Consider the following 12689-nt stretch of genomic DNA (forward strand, 5'->3'; position numbering starts at 1 on the left):
CAGACTTCTATAGTTGAAGTAATTGAAAATCATTTGAGTTTCATAGGTTGATTCTTTGATATTGGATATATGGATAGTTCCTATGTGTTTCAACTAAATCTAAACTCTCTCTCTCTCTCTCTCTTCAGAGTACTTCAATCAGTTTTGCGTATCATTTTCCCACTACTGATATTTTAGAGAATTCTCAAACAGGCGCAGTATACAAATACAAAGTTGAAAAAGCCATAAAGGAGATATATAATCAAAATATTTCTGTTTTCGAAAATCAGAAACACTAAAAAAATAAAAAAAAGCAGTATATATTCCATGTTATATAAGACAAACATCACAATATATTGAAAATAGACATAAAAACCATAAATGGCGTTAAAATGAAATTAAAAGATTCTAACTAACCATGAAATGACAAAAAAGTTTGTAAATAAATACGGTTTGCGCTTTGATATTAATGTTGTAAATAAAACAGCCTCAAAATAGAGAAAATTTATTAAAGAATACGTATATAAAAAAATTATAAACAAAATTATATATGTACACATTTATATAGTTTCTGCGCTACCTATAGATAAAGGATTAGGACTAGGCGTCGAGCTCATAGAACTTAAAGTATCTTCTTTTAGTTTCGATTTAGGATCTTTTTCTTTTTTCTCCTTACTATGTTTATGTTCATGCTTATGTTTATGTTTGTGTTTATGCTTTTTCTTGTCTTTCTTCTTTTTCTTCACTTTACCGGGCGATTCGCTTTTATGTCTAGCTTCGTCCTCTTTTTTGAACATGCCAGGTTCGAAACCTACCGGTCCACTTTGTCCTAAGCCGGGAAGCGATACAGAGTTGTCGGAAAAATATTCTTGTTTTTGAAGAGTTGGCGATTCGCATTTTACTTCGAGTACTTCTTCCTGAAACAAAATATTGGGAAGTTTCAATAGATACAGTCAACTTTGTTCACATTATTATTATTATATTCTTATTGATGAAAGAGTCGACATAAAAATCATACTCGTTATCCAGTACAAGTTTCAAAAAATCTTTTTTTATCGAGCTTGTGTATACAGTATGTTAAAAAATACTAATAACCTAAAATATACATATAATTTTAATAGAAATTAGCCCGTACCTTAACGCCTTTTTCTTCACTAGCTACTACTTCAATATCCATATCAACAGGTTCCAATATGATAGTCTGTGGAGCACTTTCTTTCAAAGTAGGCGACGGAGTTCGTATTTTTATATTATGTTCACTAGGTGGCGGTACATTCTTTGGAATGGTGGGTAATTTATGTTTTTTACTTTCATGTTTGGAACCGAGAATACCATCTAGTTCGGCGATGGGTAAACAGAATGGACGTTTTGTACCATAAAGAGTGTAATAAAAGTCAACCAAATCGCATCGAAGTCTTGTATCATGTGATAACATACAACTGAAAAAAAATATGCATAGAAAAATACTAGGAAAAATTTATATCGAAACTTTTTGAGGTTAATTTTCTATATAAATTTTATTATATTTCGCTCCTCTCTAGGAGAATTATCAAAAGAATAATTGTAATTAAAATATGGTTCGAATGTGATAAAGGAAGAATTAAAATTTATGCTAAAATTATGTTTTTAAATGTAAAAAGTAATTTTATTGAAAATATTAACAATATATAATGATTTGTGGCAACTAATAATGGTAAAACAAATATTTAAGATCGTATTAATATTAATACACTATATTTTATACACTTTTTCTGGTTCATAAAGGAGTCATTGGGTGCCAAATCAGGACAATTTGCTGACGTGAGTAATTCGACCTTGTGCTGATTAAAAATTCAATTGTTTAAACAGTGGTGCATTATCAGGGGTCAGCCAGGGGTCGAACGGGTGGTTGATTGTTGGTTGGTTCAACCTTAATGAAAGTTCAGTGTCAACTGAGAGTTGAAAAGTACTTTTTAATTTGAATCTTTGTTTACTTTGGCTTGCATTTGATAAGCTCAACTTATATATGATTTTAAATTAATTCAACCATTTGACGATGTCGTCATCATCTTCCCCCGAAATTTTACGAAACAGGCTTTTTTGGAAAGATAATAGTAATAATGATTCATATCTGATAATCTGATTTTTTCCTTTGCAATTTATCTTTTTAAATTTATGATATTGAAACTACACGTACAAAATTCAAATAAAACTATACTTTGACCTATGACTGAGATACTCTCCCCCACAAATATCAGTTCACTGGATTTGATTGGTTAAAATTGAATTCTAAGTGCAGCCAACGCAAATTTTTTAGCACAAAGCTCCGGTTGGCCACCGGATGGTTACAAATGCGTTATAATACCGAAACTGATAACCATTTAATTTAATTTCGACCGGCGGTTGAATAACGTCCGGTCGAACAAAACTTTTATAATACCGACCCTAAACGTACTCAAATGAAACAATATTTTCGTTAAGGTTATGCTGGACAGTTTCTATCAATGATTTTTAAAAAGCTTATGGCGTGCTTTATCATGTTAATCAGTTGCTAATGTCAAATGAATATTTATTTTACAACATTGCTGTAGGTTTATACTTAATATTTTCAGTCCTGGAATACTGAGACTTTTATTATTAGATTAACCACAAATTTTTTTAGCCTATACATGGCTTTAAAAAATGATTAGGAAACATTAACAAAAGGCCAGAAAAAGTAGTTAGTTAAAGATAATCTTGATGATACGAAAAATTAAAGTAAAATACTTGATATTAATCCATATTCTTTCTACAAGTTCTGGTACGTCCAATTTACTTCTATGAGCTCGTTTGAAAGGTGGATTTTTTATCAACAGCATAGCTAATTTGTGTTTGAATCCGGGATCTGGATCATTTTCTAAAAAGTCCAGTACATACATTAAATCTTCCAATTTACCATCTGCCCTCACAAAATCAGCCAAGCATTCTAGAGCTGCTAACCGTACATCTAAAAATAAGTTTTATTGTAGAAAGAGAATTATAACTTTTAATAACGAGAAACAAAAATTACACTGCTCACTAAAAGACAGATGTTCTGGATGTTAAGAATTTGGTATGAATACGAAGAGGAAGATATAGAAGCAGTTAGGTCCTTTAGCAGAACAAGATAAAAAAAGAAGATACTAGAAAACTAATCCAAATTAGAATCAATAATAAGAACAATGTATCAGACCTTGTAAAAATGGAGACAGTTCTATTGACAAAAAAAAATTGGTGGCTGCAAGAAACGGCATTAAAAAGGAAAAGGTATACCAAGAATAAAATGTATACACCTAATAACCACATAAGTTGAAGAAACTACTAATGGGAAGTGACTTAATCAACTCTATTAATAAAAGTCAGATATTTCACAAGTTTTCGGATGTTACCAATTTGGTACGACATTAAAGAGGAAGAGAAAGAAATAGAAGCAGTGGAAGCAATATTAGTTAGCAAGACACTAGAAAGCTGAGCTAAATTATCATCAATACTAAGAACAATTAAACAGACATTGTAATAATGAAGACAGATATATTGGCAAAAAAATTGGTGGCTGGAAGAAACGCCGTTAAAAAACGAAAAGGTAGACCAAGAAAAAAATGTATAGTCCTAATAAAAACTTAAGTTAAAGGAATTACTAAACTGGAACAACTTACCAATGAAATGTCCATAAGTGGCATAACTTTTGAACAGTGTCGGCCTACTTGGTAAATGACCAAACTTTTGTAATTTTCTTATAGATTTTAAACAAGCAACTGAAACTGTATATTTATAACAAGGTAATGCCTTTTCCAGATTCAATAACCTTGTTATTTCTTCTAATATCAGTTTTGTATCGGCACTAAGATTCTCCGCAGTTATTGGTGTACCTTGAGCTACTACAGACACTACCGGGGTTACGGTATTGCCCAATGCTTCTACTAATGCCGCTCTATAATAATTATCACTGTGTCTATTTTTAGAATTATCATTGTATTTGAATAAATCTAGTAGAAATCGAACAACTTCCGGTGGACATATACCATGAGTATTACGTAAACCCGCCATTGCAAGAGGAATCGTTTTTTGGAGGTAGTAGTGTTGGAAATTTTGAAAATTGTTTTGACGGATTATATGAGGAGCGGCAAAAGAACCAAAAAATTTCCTGAAAATAGCCAACATCGCCGGAGGACCCGCCCAGTTTGCAACCATAGCATTTGCTACCTGAAATATTACAAAAAAAATTATAATTCAATACCAATATAAAAGTACTCATCAAAATTGAGTATAAAAAATTAATCAAGCCAGCAAACAAAAAATGTATTTGATAATGATTATTTGATGTTAGCAAAGTGAAGAAAACTTAATTATTGCAATTTATTGGAAAAAATTACAATTCTTTTATAATCCTTAAAATAAGTAACAGTACAATATAAATCCAAAATGATGAGATAACAGAAAATAGAGTCCCCATAGGAAATATTGAAAAGGAAACTATTAGATGACCTATTGTGTCTCCCTAAAACCTAAAAGAAGAAAAGACTAGAAGAAAAAACATATGAATACATAATATTAAAATGAAAAACAAAGGAGGCAAGAATCATGGGAGATCAATGAAAATTTAAAAAAATACAAGGTATCGATGAAACTATTTTCAACTCTTTTTGGGACTTGGAAACATACAATAAGCAAAATACTTATCTATTGACAAATCTAATCTAATCAAATAGTTTAGTGACAAAAAAATAGAGGACCTAAAAAAACTTTTGACTTATATCTCACCCTTTTACCAAAAATTTTATGCAGAGATCCTTGGTGATGGTTCTACTGACAAAGAGCATACAGAAGAAAGCATAGATCCTGAAAATATACAGGGCGAAGAGGATAATACAGACGTAGAAGAAGGATAATGAATTTAGTTTTCCTTCATTTTATTTGGAGTCATAAAGGTCTTATTCCACATATTTTTGAAAAATATTTTATTTATTTAAAATGCTGTATAATTATTCACTTTTTTTTAAATATGGCAAGAAATTCATATTTTAATATTTTTGACAAAATATGCTATACTAGTAGATTAATAAATATGATTTCAGGATTTGGATGAAATATTTTAAGCCAATTTTCTCGATATTTTCTAAAGGTGGCACCTTATCGCCTCAAGCACTTTGTATGAAACTTGCCATTGTGTGTTTGAATATGAAATGCAGAAAGAGTCCAAAAGGAACTGGTGGAAATATGAATGCATTACAAGAAGAAATAGTAAATGAATTGCATACTTACCTTTGTCAAACAATGTGAAGCTTTACACCTAACTTTATAATAGCACTGTTCATTTTCAATGGTATCTGTAAGAGCTAATCGAGTAGGTGGAGTAGGATATCTCTCCAAAGCAATGATGGCTTCAATTTGAGCAGTTACGTCCCTTTCATGTCGCAACTGATACTGCCATTGATAATCAGGTTGTTCTATAACAACTGAACGTAATAATGTCATTTCAGGATCAAGGCGAATCCAAAGCACAGGAGAATCGCTGAAAATTGATGATTTATCATGTAAATTATTCAAAGATCTCCTGCATAGTCGTTTTTGCTATATTCAGGTACTATGATAATTAGTTAAATCAGTTATCTTTCATTATAACTGGCACTAAAAGAAAAATATTCAATGTATGTTTAAAATGAGATTTTAGTAAAAGGGAACATACGAAATAATGGAAATATTAAATAAAAAACAAAAACAGTGCTTTTTACTATAGATGACATCCTTTAACTTTGTAGTAGCATAGACCAAACAAACCCGGGTAGCTAGAAAGGGAAATTGCATACTTACTCCATAGCACTTAAATCCATGTCAACTTCTTCACCAGTACACAAAGGAATCTTCTTCTTTTTGTTTCTTCTACTTTTTGAATGACATGTGATATCTGACTTAACAACTGTATTTTCTATTTGTAATGTGTGCTTGAAAGTCCCATCTAATTCTTGGAGGGTTACCAAAAGTGGCCCAACATACTTTCGAATCCCCAAAGATGTTGTAGCATCTTGTCGAATTTCTAATTCTATTGTATTCCTGAAATTAAAAGTATAACTTAGTATATCATGTATATTTTTCTTTGTTTCTTCTTTATCTACCTCTTTCTATTAAAAACAGAAGTCAAATGAAACTTTGCGTGTCCTCCAGTTCGAACCCATTGATCAATAAACACAGCCATGTCTTTTCCAGTAACAGTGAATATGGCTTTTGTAAAAACATTTGTACTAATCAACATGTGTCCCCATAATCCACTGCCGATTTTTTGTTGTGCCGCATTAGTAGCAAGAGAGAGCTGTTTGTTAAAAACCTGAAAATAATTATTGTAACGATATATAAGTTTAATTATAATATTTGAAGAATATACCTGAAGGAGTAGCTCTAATCCAATTCGATGTTCCAACATTCTCATTACTAATAAAGCTTTTTTATGAAGAGCTTCCACATACATAGACGACATTGTATGCAGATTTCTTATTGAGAAATAAAATTTTTCTTCATTGTTTTTTTGTGGAGTCTGTGTTTGATTTGATCCCACAGGTAATGGAGCTGGTTGTTGACTAGGGTCTACAAATATAAATACCACAACTCTACATAAAAAAAGTGTCTTAGTCCTGCTTTAAAATAAAAAAAACACATCCAAGTCTGCGTAACTGTCACACTATCATCTACATTTGTCACTTAAGTAATGAAGAAGAATTAATCATGTTTTAGAAGACCCACAAGAGGTTAAAATGTCATCTAGAAAGTGCAATTATGATGCTGGGGCATTTGGTTATATATGTGGTACAAGTACAAGATATTTAAATGCTTGTGAAAAACTGCATGAAGCCTAGGAAGATTATTTCAAATGCCCTGTTCGTAATTTAGATAAACTATATGTTGCTATATCTAGAATTATATCTTATAGCTTATATCTAGAATTTTTGTTGGTCGACAAATAAAAAAAAAACTTTTTTCTAGTGAAGAATTTCCAAAATTACTCACTAGTGCTCAACAAAAAAGTTAAAACAGTTTTAAAAAAGTAGTTTTTGGATTTTTAGGGAATAATAAAGTTGAAAATTACAGAGAGCTAGTTGATAACATGTCAGAAGATTTTAACACTAAAGGCTGCAAAATATGTTGCATACTCATTCAGATAAATACAAAAATAACATGGGAACTTATTTAGAAGAACAAGGAGAATGTTGTCATCAAGACATCATGGACTTTGAACATCGTTATCAGTGCCAACACAATGAAAATATTATGTGGGACTACATACATTGTAATTTTTCAAAATAATCACATTATGTAATGCTCATCATCAGAGCTTGCCTTATGACAGTACCATCTACAGCTCTCCTCAAGTCCCAGAGTTCTAATGAACTCCACCATCTGGAATGACCACCACAAATTTTTTGAAAGTATTTTCTGAGTTACAGGACATTCTTTCAACCACAGAATCTACACTCTTCTACTAGATATAGTCCCGTTAGGTACTTCCTGAGGCAATAATGTCCTATAACGAACCCATTGAGAAAATGTAGCATTTGTTTACTAACAATAAAGTCTAGATATTTCTTCTTGTAGGTTCATTTTACTTTACTACAAAAGGTTTTTTACTGTTTAATTTCTTTTGTGGAAAATATATTGGACTCCTCTATATCTCTCCTCTCCATAATTTTCAATTTTTTCACTTCTTAGACCCCTTTTTATATATTTTATTGATGGTTCATCTTTTTTATCTGTTGGGTAAGAATTTTTGACATTTCGACCTACTTTGATCTCTATCTCTCTATATTTCCAAATCATTAAGAACCGAATCCAAACACACCTTACTGTTCTTGCACAGGTTATTGAGTTGCCTATTGTATTCCAAGTTTAGCTTTGAATCAAAAACATTGAGGCTCAATGCTCAATATATCTCATTAAATCATATTACTTATAGTTTTTTCCTGGTTTAGTTCCATATTTAATGGCAAGTATTTTTACTCAGAAGATGCTTGCACAAGATCATAGTAGTAGTAAGTACTTGGTTTCAACCTTTAATATTCTTAGCACTAGCTCTCATAGTGATTTTTGAACCATATGTATACCATGAGGTAATAGTTTTCTTAATCTTCCCCTGTAAAAATATAGAAAAATATTGATAGGAATACTCACCTAAGACTATACCACCAAATTCTTCCTCATATTTAACAACATCGAATAAATTACTTTGAATCCATTCTCTATATTCATTATTTCCGAATGATTTTTTACAGTACAGTCCACACAAATATTGGCTAATACCTTTATTCAACCACATATCCGACCAATTCTGCATAGATATGAAACAACCAAAAAATTGTTCAGCTATAGCTTGTGCCATAACTCTTCTAGTAATGTAAACTTGATCTGAAAAATTGTTTAAACAAACTTTGAATGACTTAATTTTATTTAGTTTACAATTAACATTCTTCCAATAGCAATATCATTTAATAAATCATGTGTTGAATGAAGTGAATGAATAAATAAATTATAATATTTTTTTCTATAAAAATCAGCTTAAAAGAAGATGCAAAATAAATATGAAAAGAAAATCAGGATAGAAATATGCTTTAATATTAAAAAAAATATATTTTTCTTTAGTGTTTACATTTCAAAAATAAGCAGCAGCCACCAATAAAATTATTCATAGTTGTATTGAATTTTTTTAAATACAACTATAAATTTTACTTGATTTAGGTTTTTTCATGATCTATATTTTTCTCCTTCTTATCTATGTGAACTATTTATAAAAATTCTCTTTTTCGAGAATTTCATTCCATTTGAAGAATTTTTGCATCTTTATAATTGAATGTTGTTTTGACCCATCATGACCTTGACCATTTAATATATATTCTAATTACTGAGATGTCTGCCCTATGTAGACTTCTTTTGTTTTTGAGTGTTTTAGATTTTAGTTTGGTGAAATATTTGGATAGTATATCATGTCCTCTATGACTAAGGGTAAAATTGTCTCACAATAAACCAAAGTACGCAGTGAATCATTTGATATTTCTTCACTACTTTTTCTCTTAAAAAGAGACATATGTTGAGCTGTTATCATTCAGATTGTCCTGAGTTTCATAGTATATTTTGGCAGATTCCATCATATGACACATTTCACTGGAATTTTGCTACCACATAACTATTTAGCATTGTCAATTTCTTTGCCGCAGTTATAATAGGTGATTACTTTAGTAGAAGCAAACGGCAAAGCAGCAGCATCTGAAATCGTTTTGTATTTATATGACCCTTGTGTATTTTAGTTGATGATACATCCAAAAATTCGCAATAATGATGATACTCTGGTAGATGCTACATTTGAGGAAATTTAATATCAATTAAATATAATTTAATATCATATTTATTGAAATAATTCGACAGTTATTGGAAAAATCCTTGTAGATACTGTAAGGAAAAATGTTTTATGTTTAGTTTTTATTTTGTTTCTTAATTGATTATAGTATCTATTAATCCTTTTTTTGAATATGTTCTTTCTAATTTTTGTCTGGGCAATTATTTTCTTTCAATGCAGTTTTTGTAATAAATAGTTGCAAACCTAAAGTTACTCATAAACTGTAAATTTGTTAAATGCTGATTATAAGTAAATGCAGAACAAGGTGAAAAAAATTACCTATAATAACAGCTGAATGAAGCAAATTTACATTCAAAATGCTCATGGTAGCATAAGATCTATAATCTTCATGAATTTCATCAACAAATACTTGCTTATAGCAAGAATATGGGTATCTATTTGACAAAGTTTCCTCATAGAATTCAAACGCCTCATGCATATATCTAGTAGTGACTTTTAGAAGTGGCAATAAATTTGGAAGACAAAAATGAGTTACTTCATGCATAAATGGATCAACAAAAATTTCAAACGGTCCCACTGCTAATGAAATGTTAGGAGCACATGTGGGAATATTAAGAGTGTAGTGGTATGTTTTTCTTCTCATATCTGGAGTGTAAACTACTTCAATTAGATCTCCGTTTGATACAGCCGTCATCTCTTCTTCTACAGTAAATTCAAGTTTCCATGTACATGTTTCTGCAAAACTATCTACACATGGAAACCATAGTCTAGAAGAATTTTGATGACCATATGTAAACAGGTGGACACCTCTCTAAAACAAGATTAAGTACTATGAAGTATTAATGATAATAATATATTTCTACATACCTCAGCATATGTCCCTTCTTTTTGCGGTACCACAAAATGTATACCACCTTGTGGTAACTCTAAAGAAAACTCAATACCAACTCTTAAAGCAGTCCCTTCTGCCACTAAATGAGATGCTTCTGGCGGTATTGTTACAACTAATTCTCCTGAATTATTATCAGGATCTACCCTTAATGCAGCTGCAAGATGATGTTGAGAAAATGCTTCTAAACTTCTCCTAAAAAAATCATAAAATTTTGACTGATAAACCACCTAGAATGTACTTACGTTTCAGTATCTGATTGACAAACATCTAAGAAAGGATCAAAATATTGAAAATGGGCTTCATAATGATCATTCAAGAGAACCCTGTAAATTCGACATTGCTTGGCATTTAATTTTATTATTCTCAAATTATCTCTCAGTGGTACTACAGTAAGTTCGACAAAGCCCTAAAAAATCAATGTCATAAAAGGATATTGAGAAACATAATTCACTTACTATTATGCTCTTCCTTTCAAAACTTATCCCGGTTAAACTCACAATTTGATGGGCTGTAAAGAAGATTATTTAATAATTAAAAAATACTAAAAAATTTTATTATTATTTATATTGAAATACTTATAATTTGAATGGTCTGCAAGTATCTCCTGTTTTTTCTTTCTTCATATTTGGTCGATGTTATAAACTTTGTCTTATTTAAAAAAAAAATACTTGATCTTATGTTTAAATTCAAACTATTTCATATTGTTATCATATTTAATTTTCTAAAATATTGTTTGTTACTACTTATCACCTGTCACATTTCATTTTTCAAGCATCTGTCATTGATATTATTTTAAATAATATCTGTATGTAGATAACTCACAATACAAGAGAGGAGTTGATGGTTGCATAAAAAAAAACCATCTACTGGCAAGTAAACAGAGGCGCAATTAGCTCAAAATTTACTATATCAAAGTAGAAATATAATTTGGATAATACTTGCTAAGCTACTTACTTACGCTAAACGAAGGCTAGATAAATGTTTTCTGTGCTGCTAATGTTTTTTTTCTGCTTTTATTATATTATCGTTTATTGATACACGTAAATTGGTTACCTTCAGCTAGATAATCCGATTCATATATTTTTTCCCCTCATTTTATCATCTTATTATTATAATTTTTTTTTCTTCTTTTCACTATTAATTTAATTTTTCTTCAAATCCCATTATTCTTATATTTTATTTTTCGTTTTTCTCATTTTGTATGTTTCATTTTTTAACCATGATTTTATTCGTCGCACCTAGGAAAATGTTCACCGCTTGCAATGCTACAGGAAACAACTACAAATAATTTTAATGGTATTCGCATATTCAGATAAAATCTTGCATTATAAGTAGCAAGCAATTTTAATGCAGTAAAATGATCATTGTTTCAATTTCTCCTTACACAACTTCAGTTTAGCAGTTATTTTTTATGTTATATTTGAGCTAAATATTTAAAATAAATGTCGCCCCACTTTGGATTCGACCCTGTAAGCTATTGTTGAAGATGTGTCGATAGGCTTAAGAATGTTCAAGCAATTTTTAACTATTAAATAGAATTCAAACTTTCGTAAGTGGAGAGAAAGACAATATATAATTATATCCCCACTGTAATAATAGGTATAGTCCGACTTCATTAGCAAGAAGGCTTCCATATTGAGTTAGCTAGTGCGAAAAGTCGATAAAAAAAGCCAATTATCCGGTATCTAGCCTACCATGTATCACGCGTTGCGCTGGACTGAATGAAGTGAACTTCTCTAGTTAAATCACGCCACATTGTTTTATAACCTCGAGATTATAACGTAAGTCATCGAAAGAATGCGCAGAGCACTTTAGTCTATCCCAGATAAATAATAATATTGCAACAACGTGAGTCGAATAGTAGGTAGATTATTAAATTAGTTGAGTTTACTGAACGCTAACATTTCATTTGCAGTTTTATATCATGGTATTACTTGGCGACTGAAAAATATTGAAATTTTTTTATTAGTTTAAATTATTATATTCAAATTATGTAATTTTGGAGAGCTCTACAGTAAAATAGCGCTTATGCACTAATCTTATCCGTCACCGCAACTCTAAGAAGCCCTAAACATTTCACTGAATATTGCCCTGATAGTTACCAAGCTTTAGCAAGGGTCAATTGATACAAACGGTCTACAATCGTCGATATTTCATAATTCGATTGTAGTGAAAAAATCATTTATGAATTACGTATTAATACCCTTTGGGCTTGGTATCTCTTAATGTTGATGATAGTTAACATAAATATTCACGCAGAAATAAATATAACTAACCAGGGCCGGATTAAGCTAGAGGCTTGTGGGGGCTATAGCCCTGAGCCCCAAGTCCAAGAAGTCCCCATCATTTGGAAAACATTCTGTATTTTTTGACGTGTTTGATTTTAACAAATCTATCGTATTTATATTATTTTTTCAATTTGTCCGGGTTCTCAAATTCCTTATGAGAAACCCGTCATTATTTTAGCCTCGGGTCTTATAAATC

The 12689-nt window shown here is 30.6% G+C and overlaps 1 protein-coding gene across 1 annotated transcript; it reads right to left on the minus strand.

The window, feature by feature from the left end:
- Positions 1 to 470: 470 nt before the first annotated feature.
- Positions 471 to 10974, minus strand: LOC130450936 (transcription initiation factor TFIID subunit 2). Its single transcript, XM_056789685.1, has 14 exons — positions 10784 to 10974; positions 10661 to 10714; positions 10448 to 10611; positions 10181 to 10397; positions 9632 to 10124; positions 8134 to 8367; positions 6356 to 6555; positions 6090 to 6298; positions 5788 to 6027; positions 5239 to 5488; positions 3633 to 4179; positions 2725 to 2944; positions 1115 to 1418; positions 471 to 896 (listed from the first exon to the last, which is right to left on the minus strand). The coding sequence occupies exons 1-14, from the start codon at positions 10826 to 10828 to the stop codon at positions 540 to 542; spliced, it is 3534 nt and encodes a 1177-aa protein (XP_056645663.1). The 5' UTR covers positions 10829 to 10974; the 3' UTR covers positions 471 to 539.
- Between the last annotated feature and the right edge of the window lie 1715 nt (positions 10975 to 12689).

Source organism: Diorhabda sublineata, chromosome 1 (assembly GCF_026230105.1).
Source record: "Diorhabda sublineata isolate icDioSubl1.1 chromosome 1, icDioSubl1.1, whole genome shotgun sequence".
Taxonomy (NCBI): domain Eukaryota; kingdom Metazoa; phylum Arthropoda; class Insecta; order Coleoptera; family Chrysomelidae; genus Diorhabda; species Diorhabda sublineata.

Excerpts from the sequence above, each read along its gene's own strand:
- LOC130450936 (XM_056789685.1), bottom strand. The coding sequence starts at position 10,828 with ATGAAGAAAGAAAAAACAGGAGATACTTGCAGACCATTCAAATTA. Across the intron at positions 8,368-9,631 it reads TCATTCAGCTGTTATTATAG|ATCAAGTTTACATTACTAGA; the intron begins GTAATTTTTTTC and ends ACAATTTTTCAG. Across the intron at positions 897-1,114 it reads GTGAAGAAAAAGGCGTTAAG|GAAGAAGTACTCGAAGTAAA; the intron begins GTACGGGCTAAT and ends ATTTTGTTTCAG.